The sequence below is a fragment of the Bombina bombina genome, chromosome 3 (genome assembly GCF_027579735.1).
Source record: "Bombina bombina isolate aBomBom1 chromosome 3, aBomBom1.pri, whole genome shotgun sequence".
Lineage (NCBI taxonomy): Eukaryota > Metazoa > Chordata > Amphibia > Anura > Bombinatoridae > Bombina > Bombina bombina.
Genome location: NC_069501.1, coordinates 228,424,776 through 228,439,790, shown reverse-complemented (window position 1 = coordinate 228,439,790; position 15,015 = coordinate 228,424,776). Strand labels below are relative to the sequence as shown.

Below are 15,015 nucleotides of genomic sequence, written 5' to 3'. Positions count from 1 at the left end.
CCTTCCATGAATATTAACCCTTGATTCTGTAAAGATAAAAAGGCACCACACTGTGACCCTGTCTTCTATGTTATTATTGATAAAAAATTAAACTATCTTACCCGAATCTACGTCGTGGAACAGGAACACGGCCCTTCAAGTGTGACAGGTTAGTAGCCTCGCTCCTGACATGGACTTGAGTGTAGAAAGCAGGCAGCGAAACTAGTCAACGCGGATTGCTTATGGAGCTGTTAATATGAGTCGGGATGGTTTCGCAGAAAGACACTCCCTGCATCCCTGGAATCTAACTTTCGCCCAGGCTCTCACTGAGAGGCTGACAGGACTACTTAAAACTCCAGTCCCATTGCGAAGAGTACTACCCTCCATAAGAGACTACTCCAAAACTCCAGCACTCTTCTGCCATCCTCCTGTGACAAAAGGCAAAGAATGACTGGGGGATAAGGGAAGTGGGAGAGGTATTTAAGCCTCTGGCTGGGTTGTCTTTGCCTCCTCCTGGTGGCCAGGTTCTTAATTCCCAATAGTAATGAATGAAGCCGTGGACTCTCCTCCCCTTTAGATGGAAACTCAAGTTATTTAAACTCCCATGCAAAATTCCTGAGTATGTGAATTACAGAAATTGCCCTGAGAAAGAACACTGACTGAGAATATCTGAAACTTCCTGTAATACAGCCCTGCTTTCAACAGAGGCAGAAGGTTGATTAGAACAAATGGTGGCAAATTATTTGAGTTGAAATAAAGATGTTAAATTAGAAGGGGACTCAAAAAACATTGCTTTAAATTTTAAAATATTTATGGAAAAGACTGATAAGGAGACCACCTCCCAAGAGCCTTTAGATACCATACTCATGAGTTCTGATTTAAAAAATATTTTTATAAAAATAAGGTTAGTGGGAAGATGGTGTTCCATCAAGTTTTATATTATATCAATATCATTTAACAAATTACAGTAGCCAAATAAAGTGTTATTGTAATTTCATATTACATAGTAGTGATAAGCAGTAATTTCAGTAATTCATACCTTGATGGTAAAGCTAAGGATCTCAATACCCATACGTCCAACATCAGGAGCTGCAACCTCCCGAACCAGCTTGGCAAACTGATCTCTGTCCTGATAGATTTGCTCCACAGTCAGGGTACCTAAAATGTGGTATAATTATTAAGTAATTAAAGTGCAATAAAATATTGTGAATACAAAAACTGTGAAAAAAGGGAAGCTGAAAAAATGTTTACAGGAAAATATCTACAAACCACATTAATGTTCAAATGCTTTATATACATTGATAATTACAAATCCTACAGGGTTTAGCTATTTAGACAGTTAATGGCTACACCTTTTCAACATCCTTGAGTTTATCTGCAGTGCTCAGTCATGACTAGATGCAAATGAGTTCCTGCACTAATTTAAGCAATCAACGTATTGCATGTAGCTGGGTCAGTTGAAACAAAAATTATGCTAACCTAATAAATTTATTTCAGGACGATGAGAGTCCACAAGACAAAACATGTAGGAAATTACCTTTCAGACAACTAGGAGGAGGCAAAACACCGCAACATACCAGACCTTTAAATCCCTCTCAGTCCTCAGTCATACATAAAGCCAAGTAGATCAAGGAAACAAAAAAGCAGGAATGATAAAGTGAGGCAAATGAAGTGCAAAACAAGTGCTGCAGCAAACTTTTTTTTTTTTTTTTTTTAAAAAAGGGTGGTGGCCTGTTGCCTCACCATCATGAAATAAATTAATTTATTGAGTAAGCATAATTTGTCTTCTTTCACCAGATGGCATGAGTGGGAATTTACTGCCAAAAGCAGCTTCAGAAGAAGCATACACAACAATGTGATAAAGATTCTAAAAGCTATGCTGTCATGAAAACCTCTTGATTTTAGGTGCTTGCTTTTAGGTGTTAACTTCCTCTCTGGGTGCTATTTTGAATTTTTTGAGAGGTTGTATGTCCGTGTATTCTCCTCAACCAACAGGCCTTCCTGTTATAAATAGTTTAAGTTCCATTTGACCAAATGTTATTTTATATGTACTGATGCATCAAGTAAGCCCAGAGGCAGAACTTTTCATTTTCTGCGATGAGATTTTTTTTTAGTGAAATTTTTTTTGCATTGTCTTTAAGAAGCTGGTGTTGCTGAGTTTGTTGCCCTTAATTGGTGTGCATGAGGACAGGTTCATGTACAGCCTGTGTATACACCATATACACACACACCATACACACACACTTATTAAAGAACAACAACAAAAATCTGTCTAAGTATGTTGGTTGGCTCATACACTCCTAGAATACATTTGTTAAGCCCTGACTTACCTTTTCAAAAATGTGCCGTAACCCTGTACCGCACTGGAGATCAGGAAATGGAAGGAAATTAAAAAGAGAGGAATGTAGTAAATATTTCCATTGAGATAGAACGGAACAGTGACACCAGCAGGCAGAAATTAAAAGTGCAGGCAACATTTTTTTTTTTAACTGCCACTACCGTTCTTTCCGCAAAGACCCTTTAGTTTCTGATAAGAACGCAGCTCGCACAGTGTTCTGCCTTGGTGCAAGTAAGTAAAAATGTCAGCACAAGAGAATAAAAATCAGTGCCCTCTACCCAGAGCTAGATGAGGTCAGAGGACACTAGTACAAATTGAAACCTGCTTTCACTACATAAATGACACTAGATGATGAAAATATGACAACCATGTCAGATTTGGTATCAGACTAATTCTCATAATGTCACAGGGAAATTGCTTATTTGGGTATATGCACAGAATATGTATAACAGGTTTTATAAGATGGTATGTCAAAGCTCAGAGTCTTTGGCTGAAATTATATGTCATAAAAGAGAGGCCCCTCTAGATGGTTTGGTCAAGGAATTTGATATCAGAGGAACAGGTGTAAAACTGATTCTAACAATACAAGTGGTTCATTCTACATGGGAGCCTGTGTATCAACAGCGTGAGTGACCATCTTTTCTTGCCAATCTCCCTGGTGCAGACATCTAAGCTAGTACAGTATTAGGCTATGTTATTTCTTCTTTAAAAAAAAGTTTGCTTGTGTATAATTCTATTTGTTAACATATTTTTTATTAATAAAGCTCATCGGCTTGTTTTTTGCTCATAAATATTAATTTATTAAGTTTTTGCCTTTGTCTAATATTTAAAAAAACGTTACTGAAAGAGACGGGTAATGCTGTGTTTTTTAGATCATTTTGTTTGCTAAATTCTGGGATTTAATTTGTTAGTCTGGGTTTTTCTTAAGATTTCCCATAAAATAAATCGTAAAGGGACAGACTACTCCAGAATTGTTAATGTTTAAGAAGATTGATAATCCCTGTATTACCCTTTTCCATAATGTGCATAAACAGCAGATATGTTAATATACTTTTTACCACTGTGATTACCTTGTATCTAAGCCTTTGCAGACTGACCCCTTATTTCAGATCTGTTCACAGACTTTCATTTAGCCAATCAGTGCCCTCTCATTTGTAACTCCACGGGCATGGTCACAAAGTTATCTGAATGGCACACAAACTAATGCCCTCTAGCTGTGAAAAACAGCCAAATGCATTGAAATAAGGAGCGGTGTTCAAGGGTTTAGAAATTAGCATATGAGCCTACCTAGGTTTAGCTTTCAACAAAGAATACCAAGAGAAAATCAAATTTGATGATAAAAAGTTGTATAAAATGGCATTCCCTATCTGAATCATGAAAGTTTAATTTTGACTAGACTGTCCCTTTAAGTGGTGTCAGCTTAGAGATAGTTTAGTGTGGTTAGTATTAAAGGGGAGTTTGGGGCATGCAATTTTAAGACACTTTAAAAATATCTTCTATTTTCAAATGTGCTTGGTATCCCTTGTTGAAAAAGAATACGTACATATCCTATACTAGTGAGAGCTAGCTTGTGATTGGTGCCTGCATACATTTGTCTCTTGTGATTGGCTAACTAGATGTGTTCTAGCTGCCCATAGTGCAGTGCTGTTCCTTCAGCAAAGGATAACAAGAGAACAAAGCAGATTTGATAATTAAAGTAAATTATTAAAGTAAATTTGAAAGTTGTTTAAAATTTTATGTTCTTCCTGAATCATAAATTACTTTTGGGGTTTCCTGCCCCTTTAAAGGTGGAAAGGTTCTGTTAACCCTTTATGTGACAAAAAATTGACTGGTGCAGGGTTGGTTAAACCTGGTCGTCACATATGCAAAGAGGACCAAGTAGATGCTTTACAAAATCTGCTGCACAGGGCCCTAGAATGCATGCACTATGCTGCTTAGAGGAATCTCGCTCACTGTGATATACGCAGAGCGTGTGCTGCAGCATTTGTAGAGACATTTTTATTTGTGAATTAATAGTATTTTTAACATCATAATATATATTAAAATGTTATTGTAAAAACCAAATCACATTTTATAATGTTCCCTAAACAAATCTGACGAAGTCGGTGTCCGGCTCCAGACACCATACTTGAAAATAGCAAGCTACGGGGAGGGAGAGAGAGGGGAGAGAGAGGGGAGAGAACAGTCCTGGGAATAATGGGTAAAGCCTTGCATAGTGAAATACGAGATCCGTGGTGTGGCTATATCTAATGGTTCCTGACCCTGCAGTACATAATACTGCACCGGGAGTTACTTTCTCTTTCAGCCCTAATGTTAAAACCCTTCTGGGACTTGAAGCGCGACTCCTACTGCCGGCTTGACATAGACAGTAGTTTGAAGATGGTTACCAGATGCTCACTGGCTGACAGGCTGCAGTTGTGGAGTTTGCACACGCTCCCTGGCAGTGACGAGCTGGGCTGTCTATGTCAAGCCGGCAGTAGGAGTCGCGCTTCAAGTCCCAGGAGGGTTTTAACATTAGGGCTGAAAGAGAAAGGAACTCCTGGTGCAGTATTATGAAGTTCTGACAGCTCCGTAGCTGTCAGAACTTCAAAGTCCCATAAAGGCAGGCAAAGTGGACAGAAACAACTAAAAGAAGTCTACAGCAGAGCTGTAAAGGATGCCCGGCTACCGAGCAGATTCCCTGAGCTAGATCATGCAAACTGGAGAAGGGGAAAGTGACAAGAGACAGGAGACGCCGGCGCCATCTTGCTTTCTCCTTAATGGATCCGGGCGCGCACACAGAAAGATTTGAGCCCACACAACGGATCCACTAAAGGGATCTTATGCACTCCATCGTGAAGGGTCGACACCTAGCCACCTCCACAGGATATGTCTTAAGAACACGTCAGTGAGTCTGATAAAAAATATAAATTATGCTTACCTGATCATTTCATTTCCATCGTGGGGAGGAGAGTCCACGGCTTCATTCATTACTATTGGGAATTAAGAACCTGGCCAACAGGAGGAGGCAAGGACACCCCAGCCAAAGGCTTAAATACCTCCCCCACTTCCCTAATCTCCTAGTCATTCTGCCGAGGGAACAAGGAACAGTAGGAGAAATATCAGGGTATAAATGGTGCCAGAAGGATAATCTTAATTTTAGGTCTGCCCACCGGCACAACGGGCAGAAGCCGTGGACTCTCCTCCCCACGATGGAAATAAAAATATCAGGTAAGCATAATTTATATTTTCCATCTAAAGGGGAGGAGAGTCCATGGCTTCATTCATTACTTGTGGGAACAAAAACCCAAGCTCTAGAGGACACTGAATGAAAAAAAACGGGGGGGGGGGGCAAAGAAGGCGGACCCTAATCTGAGGGCACCACAGCCTGTAAAACCTTTCTCCCAAAAATTGCAAAAACATCAAATTTGTAAAATTTTGTAAAGGTATGTAAGGAGGACCAGGTAGCCGTCTTACAAATCTGCTCCATAGAGGTCTCATTCTTCAAGGCCCAAGAAGAAGCCACAGCTCTAGTTGAATGAGCCGTAAACCTCTGAGGATGCTGATGTCCCGCTGTCTCATAGGCCAAGCGAATCATGCTTCTTAACCAAAAAGACAAAGAATTAGAAGAGGCCTTCTGCCCCTAGCACTGAATATAGCACAAAAAGAGATGTAGACTGTCTGAAATCCTTCGTAGCCTGAAGATAAAACTTCAAAGCACGAACCACATACAAATTATGAAGTAACCTCTCCTTAGGAGAAGAAGAATTAGGACACAAAGAAGGAACAACTATTGTGTTATTGATGCTACGGGTAGACACAACCTTGGGAAGAAATCCCAAACCAGTGCAAAGAACAGCCTTATTAGCATGAAAAACCAGATAAGGAGGCTCATATTGCAAGACCGCCAACTCAGATACTCTGCGTGCCGATGCAATAGCCAACAAAAACAGAACCTTCCAAGAAAGTAACAATGTCAAGAGAGTGCATAGGTTCAAACAGAACCCTCTGCAACACCTTCAGAACCAAGTTCAAGCTCCAGGTCTGATTCTAGACAGAGCCTGTACAAAAGACTGGATATCAGGAAGCTCAGCGAGCCTCTTGTGCAACAGAACAGATAAAGCTGAAATCTGTCCCTTCAAGGAACTAGCGGCAAGCCCCTTCTCCAGTCCATCCTGAAGAAAGGACAGAATCCTAGATACCTTAACCTTGTGCCAAGGATATCCATACTTCTCACACCAGGACAGGTAAGTCCTACACACCTTATGATAGATGCAACGAGGGACCGGCTTCCTGGCCTGAACAAGAGTATCAATCAGTATCAGAGAATCCTCTCTTAGCTAAGACTAAGCATTCAATTACCACGCAGTCACCCTCAGAGAATCTAGATTTTGATGTTGAAAGGGACCCTGTACCAACAGATCCCTGCAACAGGGTAACCTCCATGGAGGAGACGATGACATCCCCCACCAGATCCGCAAACCACGTCCTCCGCGGCCACGACGGAGCTATCAGAATAGCCGAAGCTTGCTCCTGCTTGATGCGGGCCACTAATCGAGGTAGAAGTGGCAACGGTGGAAAAACTAGGTTGAACCCCCAAGGAACTGCTAAGCTGTCTAGTCAGCTCTGCCTGGGGATCCCTGGATCGCAACCCGTATTTGGGTAGCTTGCAATCGAGTCTGGACGCCATGAGATAGACCATTTCCCCAGGTGGAAGGATTGTCTGCTTAGAAAATCTGCTTCCCAGTTGTCCGCACTCGGAATGTGGTTTGCTGAAAGCGAGCAGCTGTGGTACTCTGCCCATTCCAATATCCGAGAAACCTCCCTTATTGCTAGGGAGTTTCTCGTCCCCCCCTGATGGTTGATGTAAGCCACCGAGGTAATGTTGTCCGTATGGAACCTGATGAAGTTGAATGACCCCAGGAGAGGCCACCGCTCAAAGTTCCAGAATATTGATCGGAAGAAGAGACTCTTCTTGAGACTACCTTCCCTGTGCCATCCTGGCACCCGAACAGCACCCCATCCTGCTAGACTCACGTCCATGGTCACAGGACGGTCTCAGGAAGGATGACCCTGGGACAGTTGTTGCGGATGAATCCACCAAGAAAGGGAATCCCTTGTCCGAACCTCCAGAGAAATCCGTTGAGATACATCTGAATAATCGCCGTTCCACTGTCTCAACATGCACAGCTGAAGAGGTCTGAGATTGAACCTGGCGAATGGAATGACATCGATGCTGGACACCATGAGCCCGATCACCTCCATACTCTGAGCCACCGAGGGACTGGAGGAGGACTGAAGGGCAAGACAGGTGGACGCAATCTTCCTGCGTCGCTGATCTGTGAGAAATATCTTCATTGATTTTAGAATCTATTATCGTTCCCAGGAACTCCACCATGTTGCTGGGAATCAGGGAGCTCTTTCCTGAGTTTATCTTCCAACCGTGAGATTGGAGTAACGAAAGAAGGGCCCTGGAGTGATCCTCTGTGAGGCTGAACAACGGCGCCTGGACTAGGATGTCATACAGATAGGGCGCCACAGCAATGCCTCTGGATCTGGCCACTGCAAGTCGCACCCCCAGAACCTTCGTAGAGACTCTCGGGGCCGTCGCCAGACCAAAGGGAAGGGCCACAAACTGGAAATGTTGGTCCAGAAACGCAAATCTCAGGAACCTGAAGTGATACCTGTGGATCGGCACATGAAGGTAGGCATCCTTCAAGTATATTGTTGTCATGAACTGACCCTCTTTAACTAGGGGCAGAATCCATCTGATCGTTTCCATTTTGAACGATGGAACAGCCAGAAACTTGTTTAAACCTTTTAGTTCTAGAATCGGATGGAACGTGCCCTCCTTCTTTGGGACCACGAAAAGGGTTGAATAGTACCCTAGACCCCTTTCTGCTGGGGGTACTGGTACAATAACTCAGAGAGAAGAGAAATCCCTCACACAGTCTAGAAAAGCTTCTTTCTTTTCCGGTCTGGAAGACAGATTTGACAGAAGGAATCTGCCCCTGTGCGGATGAGATCTGAACCCTATCCTGTAACCCTGGGCGACAACCTCCAGAACCCAAGGGTCCTGAACATCCTGCAATGAGGCCTCTTAGAAGAGAGATAATCTGCCCAATACATGGTCCGGAGACCGGTCGGGGGCCACATCTTCATGCCAACGTCGTTTCGGTGGCCTTCTTGTTCTGCTTGTACTTATTTCCAATTGCTGACCCCCCCACGAGCACCTCCACTCCAAAATTAATAGAGAATGAGTTCATAACGTTTTGAGACCCCCACTAAACCTCCAGCTCCACCCAGAGATGTCATTTTAAGATTGCTGAAATATACCACTAAAGATTTGGCAGGCAGCCAGGACCAGGCAATCAATCTCCTTTCAGAGTCATAAATCTGCAGGTATATCAGGACTTTTGCCCTCAAACAATCTAAAGGACGTACACTTCATCACCAAAACTCTTCAAGACAATAACATCAGATATCGATGGGGCTTCCCTTTTAGCCTTATCATTAATAAGAATGGAACCTAAATAATTTATAAAAGCTTCAATAATCTGGACTCTCTGGCTAAGAAACTCAACCTCGCCTTTGACCTACCACCAGAGAGAATAATAGACATACCATCACCCCCTGTGGAGTCAGACAAAGATAATCCTAAGGAGCAGCGTTCCAACTTGAACAAAGTACCATCAAAGAGACGCAAGACAGGACCCACATCCTCTTCAACAGTTACTTGAGCCCTGCGGACAAGGGGTTTCACATGGACATTAAGTAGTACGAAAGTAGTGGTATGACATTCAAGCACCACAACATACATAGAATGTATATTGTAATTTCTATTTTCTCCACTGCTAAAGTAACCAACTTCACCCTTATTTAATAATCAGTGACCCCCCTAAGAGCTCCATTCACATTATCACTTAATGAAACCACTCGAAAGTTCAGGGATAGTACTCCTTTATATCTCTCCTTATAAATGACCCTGAACACCATAAGATCCTTATGTTCTCAGCCCACTTTTATAATCTGTCCACAACTTGCCTTAAATAATATTTAACATTAGTAGACTAAAATTGAAGGCTATCTGACCACATTCTACCCCCATAGAATGGTGTATAAAAGGAAACACCCGTACACCGAATATCGTATTTATGTTGGTTATGCTTAATTATTTCTACTATTTTTCTGAAGGTTTTACAATTACATGTTGTTATATTATTCATGAAGGTTTTGCATTTGCAGGTTGTTGCATTTTTTCTGCATGTTTTACATTTACAGGTTGTTATATTTTCTTCATTGGTTGCACTTTTGCAAGGTATTCTAATGTCATTACTTATTCAATATGTTGTTGTGTCATTGACAGAATTCACAGACTTATAGCCAACACTCAAATCACACATATATTACTCCATACAAGGTTTCGGTTTAGCTACAGAATCCTCATACACATAGAATGTGCTCTATTCCCACAAACAGACAATGGCTAGTGACCCCCTGAACATAAAAGTTCTCTACCACAACGTCAACAGACTAAACACCCCCCAAAAAAGATCCACAGCTATAAGAGACTATAAAAGACTCAAATGTAATATAATCTTCTTGCAACAGACTCATTTTAAGAAGGGAAGGGAGTCTCTTCAGTCTCTTCGAAATTTCGGACATGTTTATTTAGCATCTCACATACAGAGACAGGGAGGGGAGACTAATTATAATAACAGGATCACTCTATAATAAGACCATAACTTTAGCCAACATTTATGCTTTAAACAACTACTCCTCTTAGTTTTTTCACAACATGGGTAATACAATACTTGAACATGCTAAAGGCAGCTTAATTGTAGGTGGAGATTTCAATTTAGCTTTAGACCCCAATCTCAATTGTTCTTTGGGATCCTCCTCAGTCCCTCAGAAAACATTAAAAATTAGTCAAATCCACTCTGGCCAAAATGGCAGTGCACAATGCCTGGAGACTCCACCACCCCTCCACAAAAGACTACACCTTTTATTTCCACCCTCACCAAATTTATTCGAGGATTGACTACCTGTTAATAGATGTTACTAGTTTAGCTTTGATCCAACACACAGACATTTCTCCTTTAACATGGTCAAACCATGCAATGATCAGTTGCACCCTTAAGTGGCCTACTTCACAAATACAAGACACGACTTGGAAATTAGATGAAACCTTACTGAAAGACCCACTTATTTGTATCCAGATTTCCAAATCCATAGAAGACTATTTCACTCTGAATACTACTCCAGACGTAGAACCGCAACACATATGGGAAGCACATAAGTGTGTGCTTAGGGGGGAAATTATAGCTTTAAAAGCTGCAACAAATAAACAGAGATCATAATTTCTTAAAACTTTACTAGAAGATCTAAATAAACTTCAAGAAATACATAAGCGACCCCCCCCCCCCCAAAAAAAAACACACTCCCTTCTGGAAAACATACAACATAAAAGGAACCAGTAACATTTTTTTCTTAGGAGCAGAAGCTAAACGTAAAGCCCTATTTCTCAAAAATAAATTATTACAAAAACAATAAACAGGGTAAACTTCTAGCCAGACTACTGAAACAAAGAACTAACAAATGCTATATCATGACAATTAAAGACAACAAAGGTAAAACTTGGTCAGTACAGTCCACCACCTCTAATATACAAATCAAGGCAAGATCAACTGCACACATTCATGGGGATTATTCTGTGTTCGAGTCCCAAGTGTTATAGCTGTCCTTTTGGGACTCCATTGTATCATGTGTCCCTGAGTCACAAGCCTACAAAGTCATCCACCCCTCCATGTTTATACACTGTTGAAAATTCAGAATTGTCTCTCCTTAGTGCACAAAATCTATTTCGAGTGTGATGAAGGTTTGCATTTTCTGCATATCGTGAGTCTTGTGTGTTTTCATGTGTTTGTGGTTCGGATGCCTGCGCATCTCGTGCTGAGAGTGTATTGCTTCCACATATCTACCATTAGTTCATGGGTCTCTATAGTGCCTTATCTAAGATGGTGACATCTCTCTAACTGCATTAGATTTTCTACTTGTGCCCTCCATTCTGACACAATGGGCACTATGTTGGTTTTCCAATGCTTTGGTATTAATATTTTAGCGCAGTTGATTAACAATATCAACAGTGTGTTTGCTATGCTATTAGCGAGTTTGGGAATTGCCATAAAGAAAAGTATAAGCGGGTCATTGGGTAACTGTTTCCCTACTATGTCTGACATTTGTTTGAGTACCTCCACCCAGAATGTGTCCAATCTGTCACATTTCCATCAAATATGTATGGGATCTCCCACCTCGCCACACCCTCTCCAACACATATTACTCCCCGTCTTATAGATCTTGTGGAGTCTACTAGGAGCGAGGTACCACTTTGTAAGAAATTTGTAGTTTGTCTCCAGTACACTAGTGGATATGGATGATTTATTAGTGGCCAGAAATGCTCTATACCAGTCCTTAGAAGATATGTTGGTTCCCAGTTCTTTCTTTCAAGCTCTAGTATATGTCGGGATCTGTTGCTCGGCATTGATTATTAGTTGTTTGTATAGTATGGATATTGCGTGTCTGGGTGTGTTGTTCTGGAGACATAGGTTTTCAAATGGTGTTAACCATCTAGTTAATTGCTGTTTGTGAGGGTGGTTATTGATGTAGTGACACATCTGCGTGTATAAGTACCAGTTCATGTTTATGTCGGGGTGACTTTCCTTAATGTCCTCCAATGTCCTAAGTTTTCTGTCCTGTTAAAATATTGCTATGGTTCTGTTTTTAATGTGACTACCATGCTCTGTGTGGGTGTCTTTATAGTTCCAGGGTAATGTGGTATTGTTACATATAGGTAACATTGGGGAAAGTGCATTTGATATATTTGTGGAGGTGGCCGTCAATTTGTCCCATGTTGCGAAAAATTCTGTCAGTATGGAGTACTGTTGTATCATTTCAGGCCTTTGCTTGTTGGGGTTCCATGCCGCAGTTCCGGCATTACTTACTCCTAAGATGTGTCTGTCAAGTTGGACCCACTGTTTATGCACCAGTCTGTCAGCCTGTGTAAAGCTATAGCTACTTTGAATGTGTGTATATTGGGTACCCCCAGACCTCCCCTCTCCCTAGGCAAATACATGGTTTGTTTCGCAATTCGCGGTCTGATTCCCTGCCATATAAATTGTTCAATTAGGGATTGTATCCGAGTTAGGTAATTAAGTGGCAAGTGTATAGGTGTTGTCTGCAGTAAGTATAATATGCTGGGGAGGATATTCATTTTTATTACATTTATTCTGCCCACCCATGAGATAGACTTGTTCTTACAACTGAAAAGATCCGCCACCAAATTCTCCTCAAATTTTTTATAATTGGCCTGAAATACGATCTTTGGGTCTGGTGCAAGGTAAATACCTAGGTATTTAAGTTTCGAATTTTGCCCTTTTAAGGGGCAGTCAGGTATTAGTTGGTTTAGTGTCTCATCATCGTACGTTACATTTATCATTTCGTATTTGGTGGTATTAACTAGAAAGAGCTAGCTTGTGTTCAGTGTTGCCTATTAAGACGCCTGTCACCGGTTTGTTGTTTCTAATTTTCTGCACTATCGTCAACGCAAAGAGCACAGGGGAAAGTGGGCACCCCTGCCTCGTCCCATTCCCTATACAGAATTTTTTCTGACAGAAGGCCGTTTAATTAACTTTGGCTGTGAGATGTGTATACAGAGAGAAGACTTGAGTTAAAAATTTGTTGCCGAATTTCATTCTTTGCATGGCTGCTTTTAGGAATTGCCAATTTACCCTATCAAATGCCTTTTCAGCATCTGTGGAAACTATTACCGCCGGTATTTTGACATAAGATATAATTTGAAGGGCTTTTAATGTATTATCCCGTGCCTGTCTTCCTGGTACAAACCCCACCTGGTCAGTGTTGATCAATTTGGGTAGGCATTGGTTAATTCTATTAGCTAGGATTTTGACAAAGATTTTGATGTCCGAGATCAGGAGTGATATCGGACGGAAATGCTCAGGCCTGTCTGGTTGTTTTCCTGGCTTCGGCAGAACGGTTATGTGGGCCTCTAGCATGTTTTCAGTAAAGCCTTTCCATGGCGTGAACAAATTAAATAAATTTGCTAGGGGTGTTACTAGGTGTTCTATGTATTTTTTTTATAGTACTTCATGCCGAAGCCATCTGGTCCCAGGCTCTTCCCGCTCGGCATAGCCTGCCGAAATACCTTAGCAATACTCTTGCTATCCCTATGCGTGTTGTCTTGCTTATCCGAAATGAAATGCACATATGTATTAAGTTGCCGCCTCCTAAGGGCCCTGGCTAATGAAGTACCCGTCTTGTCCTGTACGTCGAAATATTTCTGTTTCAGTAGTGCGTTCTTGAGTTGGTATTCTTTTGTGAGGTGATTTTTAAAAGGATTGCCTAATTTTTGTTAGGGATTCTAATATGGTGACAGACTGTGGGTCTTGTTTATGTTGTTTCTCCCAATAGCCAATTTGCGCCAGTGTTGAGTTCAGGTATTGTCTTTTCTACCTTTTTTCCCTAGCCTTGAGTGCTATAAATTCACCCCTCATTACACACTTGTGGGCTTCCCATATAGTGGATGGAGCTATTTCCTCTGTGTTATTCTCATTAAAGTAATTGTCCAGTGTTTTCTCTACCGCGCCGGTAGTCAGTGTGTGTTCTAGCATGTATTCATCTGGTCTCCAAATGTACGGTTTGTGTGGCAAATCTGGCCACTCGACCGTGCATTGGTACAGGTGCATGGTCCGACCATGTGATCTGTAGAATTTTGGTGTCTAACCATAGATAGTCCTGTTTGGTCTGTAAGAATGTAATCTATTCTCGTGTATGTGTTGTGTGGGTGGGAGTAGAATGTATAATCTTTGGTGTTAGGGTTAAGTGTTCTCCATACGTCATGAAGTTTCAGTTGTTGCATGTGACTACTGACTTAATCACCTTCTTGGAAGTACTGGTGGTCCCGGTTGATGTGTCAATATTAGGGTCTAGCGGCAAGTTAAAATCCCCACCAATAAATAGAGTTCCCTTGGCATGTACTATAATGATTGGAATATAGTTCTAAATGTGTGGTGTTGGTCTTTATTTGGAAAGTACACGTTTGTGAATGTGACCGGCTTGTTGAATAGGAGACCCATTATAATTATCTCCCACCTTTGTCCCTTTCTATGTAGGTGGCCTGAAATTGTAGGGAGTTTTTAAACATAACACCCCCCCCCTTTTTTGGTAGTGCCTGAGGCCAGATAAGCAGTTCTGTATTTGTGGCTTAATAATTTTGGCTCTTTGCCTTTCTTAAACTGCATTTCCTGAACAAACAGGACATCGCCCGTTGTTTTGTATAGGTCTCTGAAGGCGATGGACCTTTTTCAGGGCTGTTCAAGCCCTTCACATTCACCGTGGTGAGAGTGAGCGCGTGTGTGTTTGACGCCATCCTGTGCATATACACTTGGTAGTGCTGTTTTGGGGGAAGCGTGCAGCAGTCCAATGTGAAGGTGTATGTAGACTGCAATATAACATTCAAGAGATGACAAGATGCAAAGTATTGGAGTGTTTCAATCAAACAGATATGATTAAATTAACAAAATGTTAACAAGTTAGAGATTTGGATCTCTCAAGTTTCTCAAAGTAAGCTATAACTTCTCTATGTCTCTAACAACAAAAATTCCTATCACTACATTCAAATAGCCAACAGTGCATTTATTCAG

At 41.4% G+C, this 15,015-nt stretch overlaps 1 protein-coding gene across 2 annotated transcripts in view; it reads right to left on the bottom strand.

Annotated features, from left to right (window-relative positions):
* FLOT2 (flotillin 2) overlaps positions 1–15,015 on the bottom strand; it is a 493,007-nt gene that overhangs the window by 185,308 nt on the left and 292,684 nt on the right. For both annotated transcript variants that reach the window (XM_053706184.1, XM_053706183.1), the window contains exon 5: positions 1,019–1,137. In XM_053706184.1, coding sequence (XP_053562159.1) covers positions 1,019–1,137 — 119 coding nt within the window. The remainder of the gene's footprint in view (positions 1–1,018; positions 1,138–15,015) is intronic.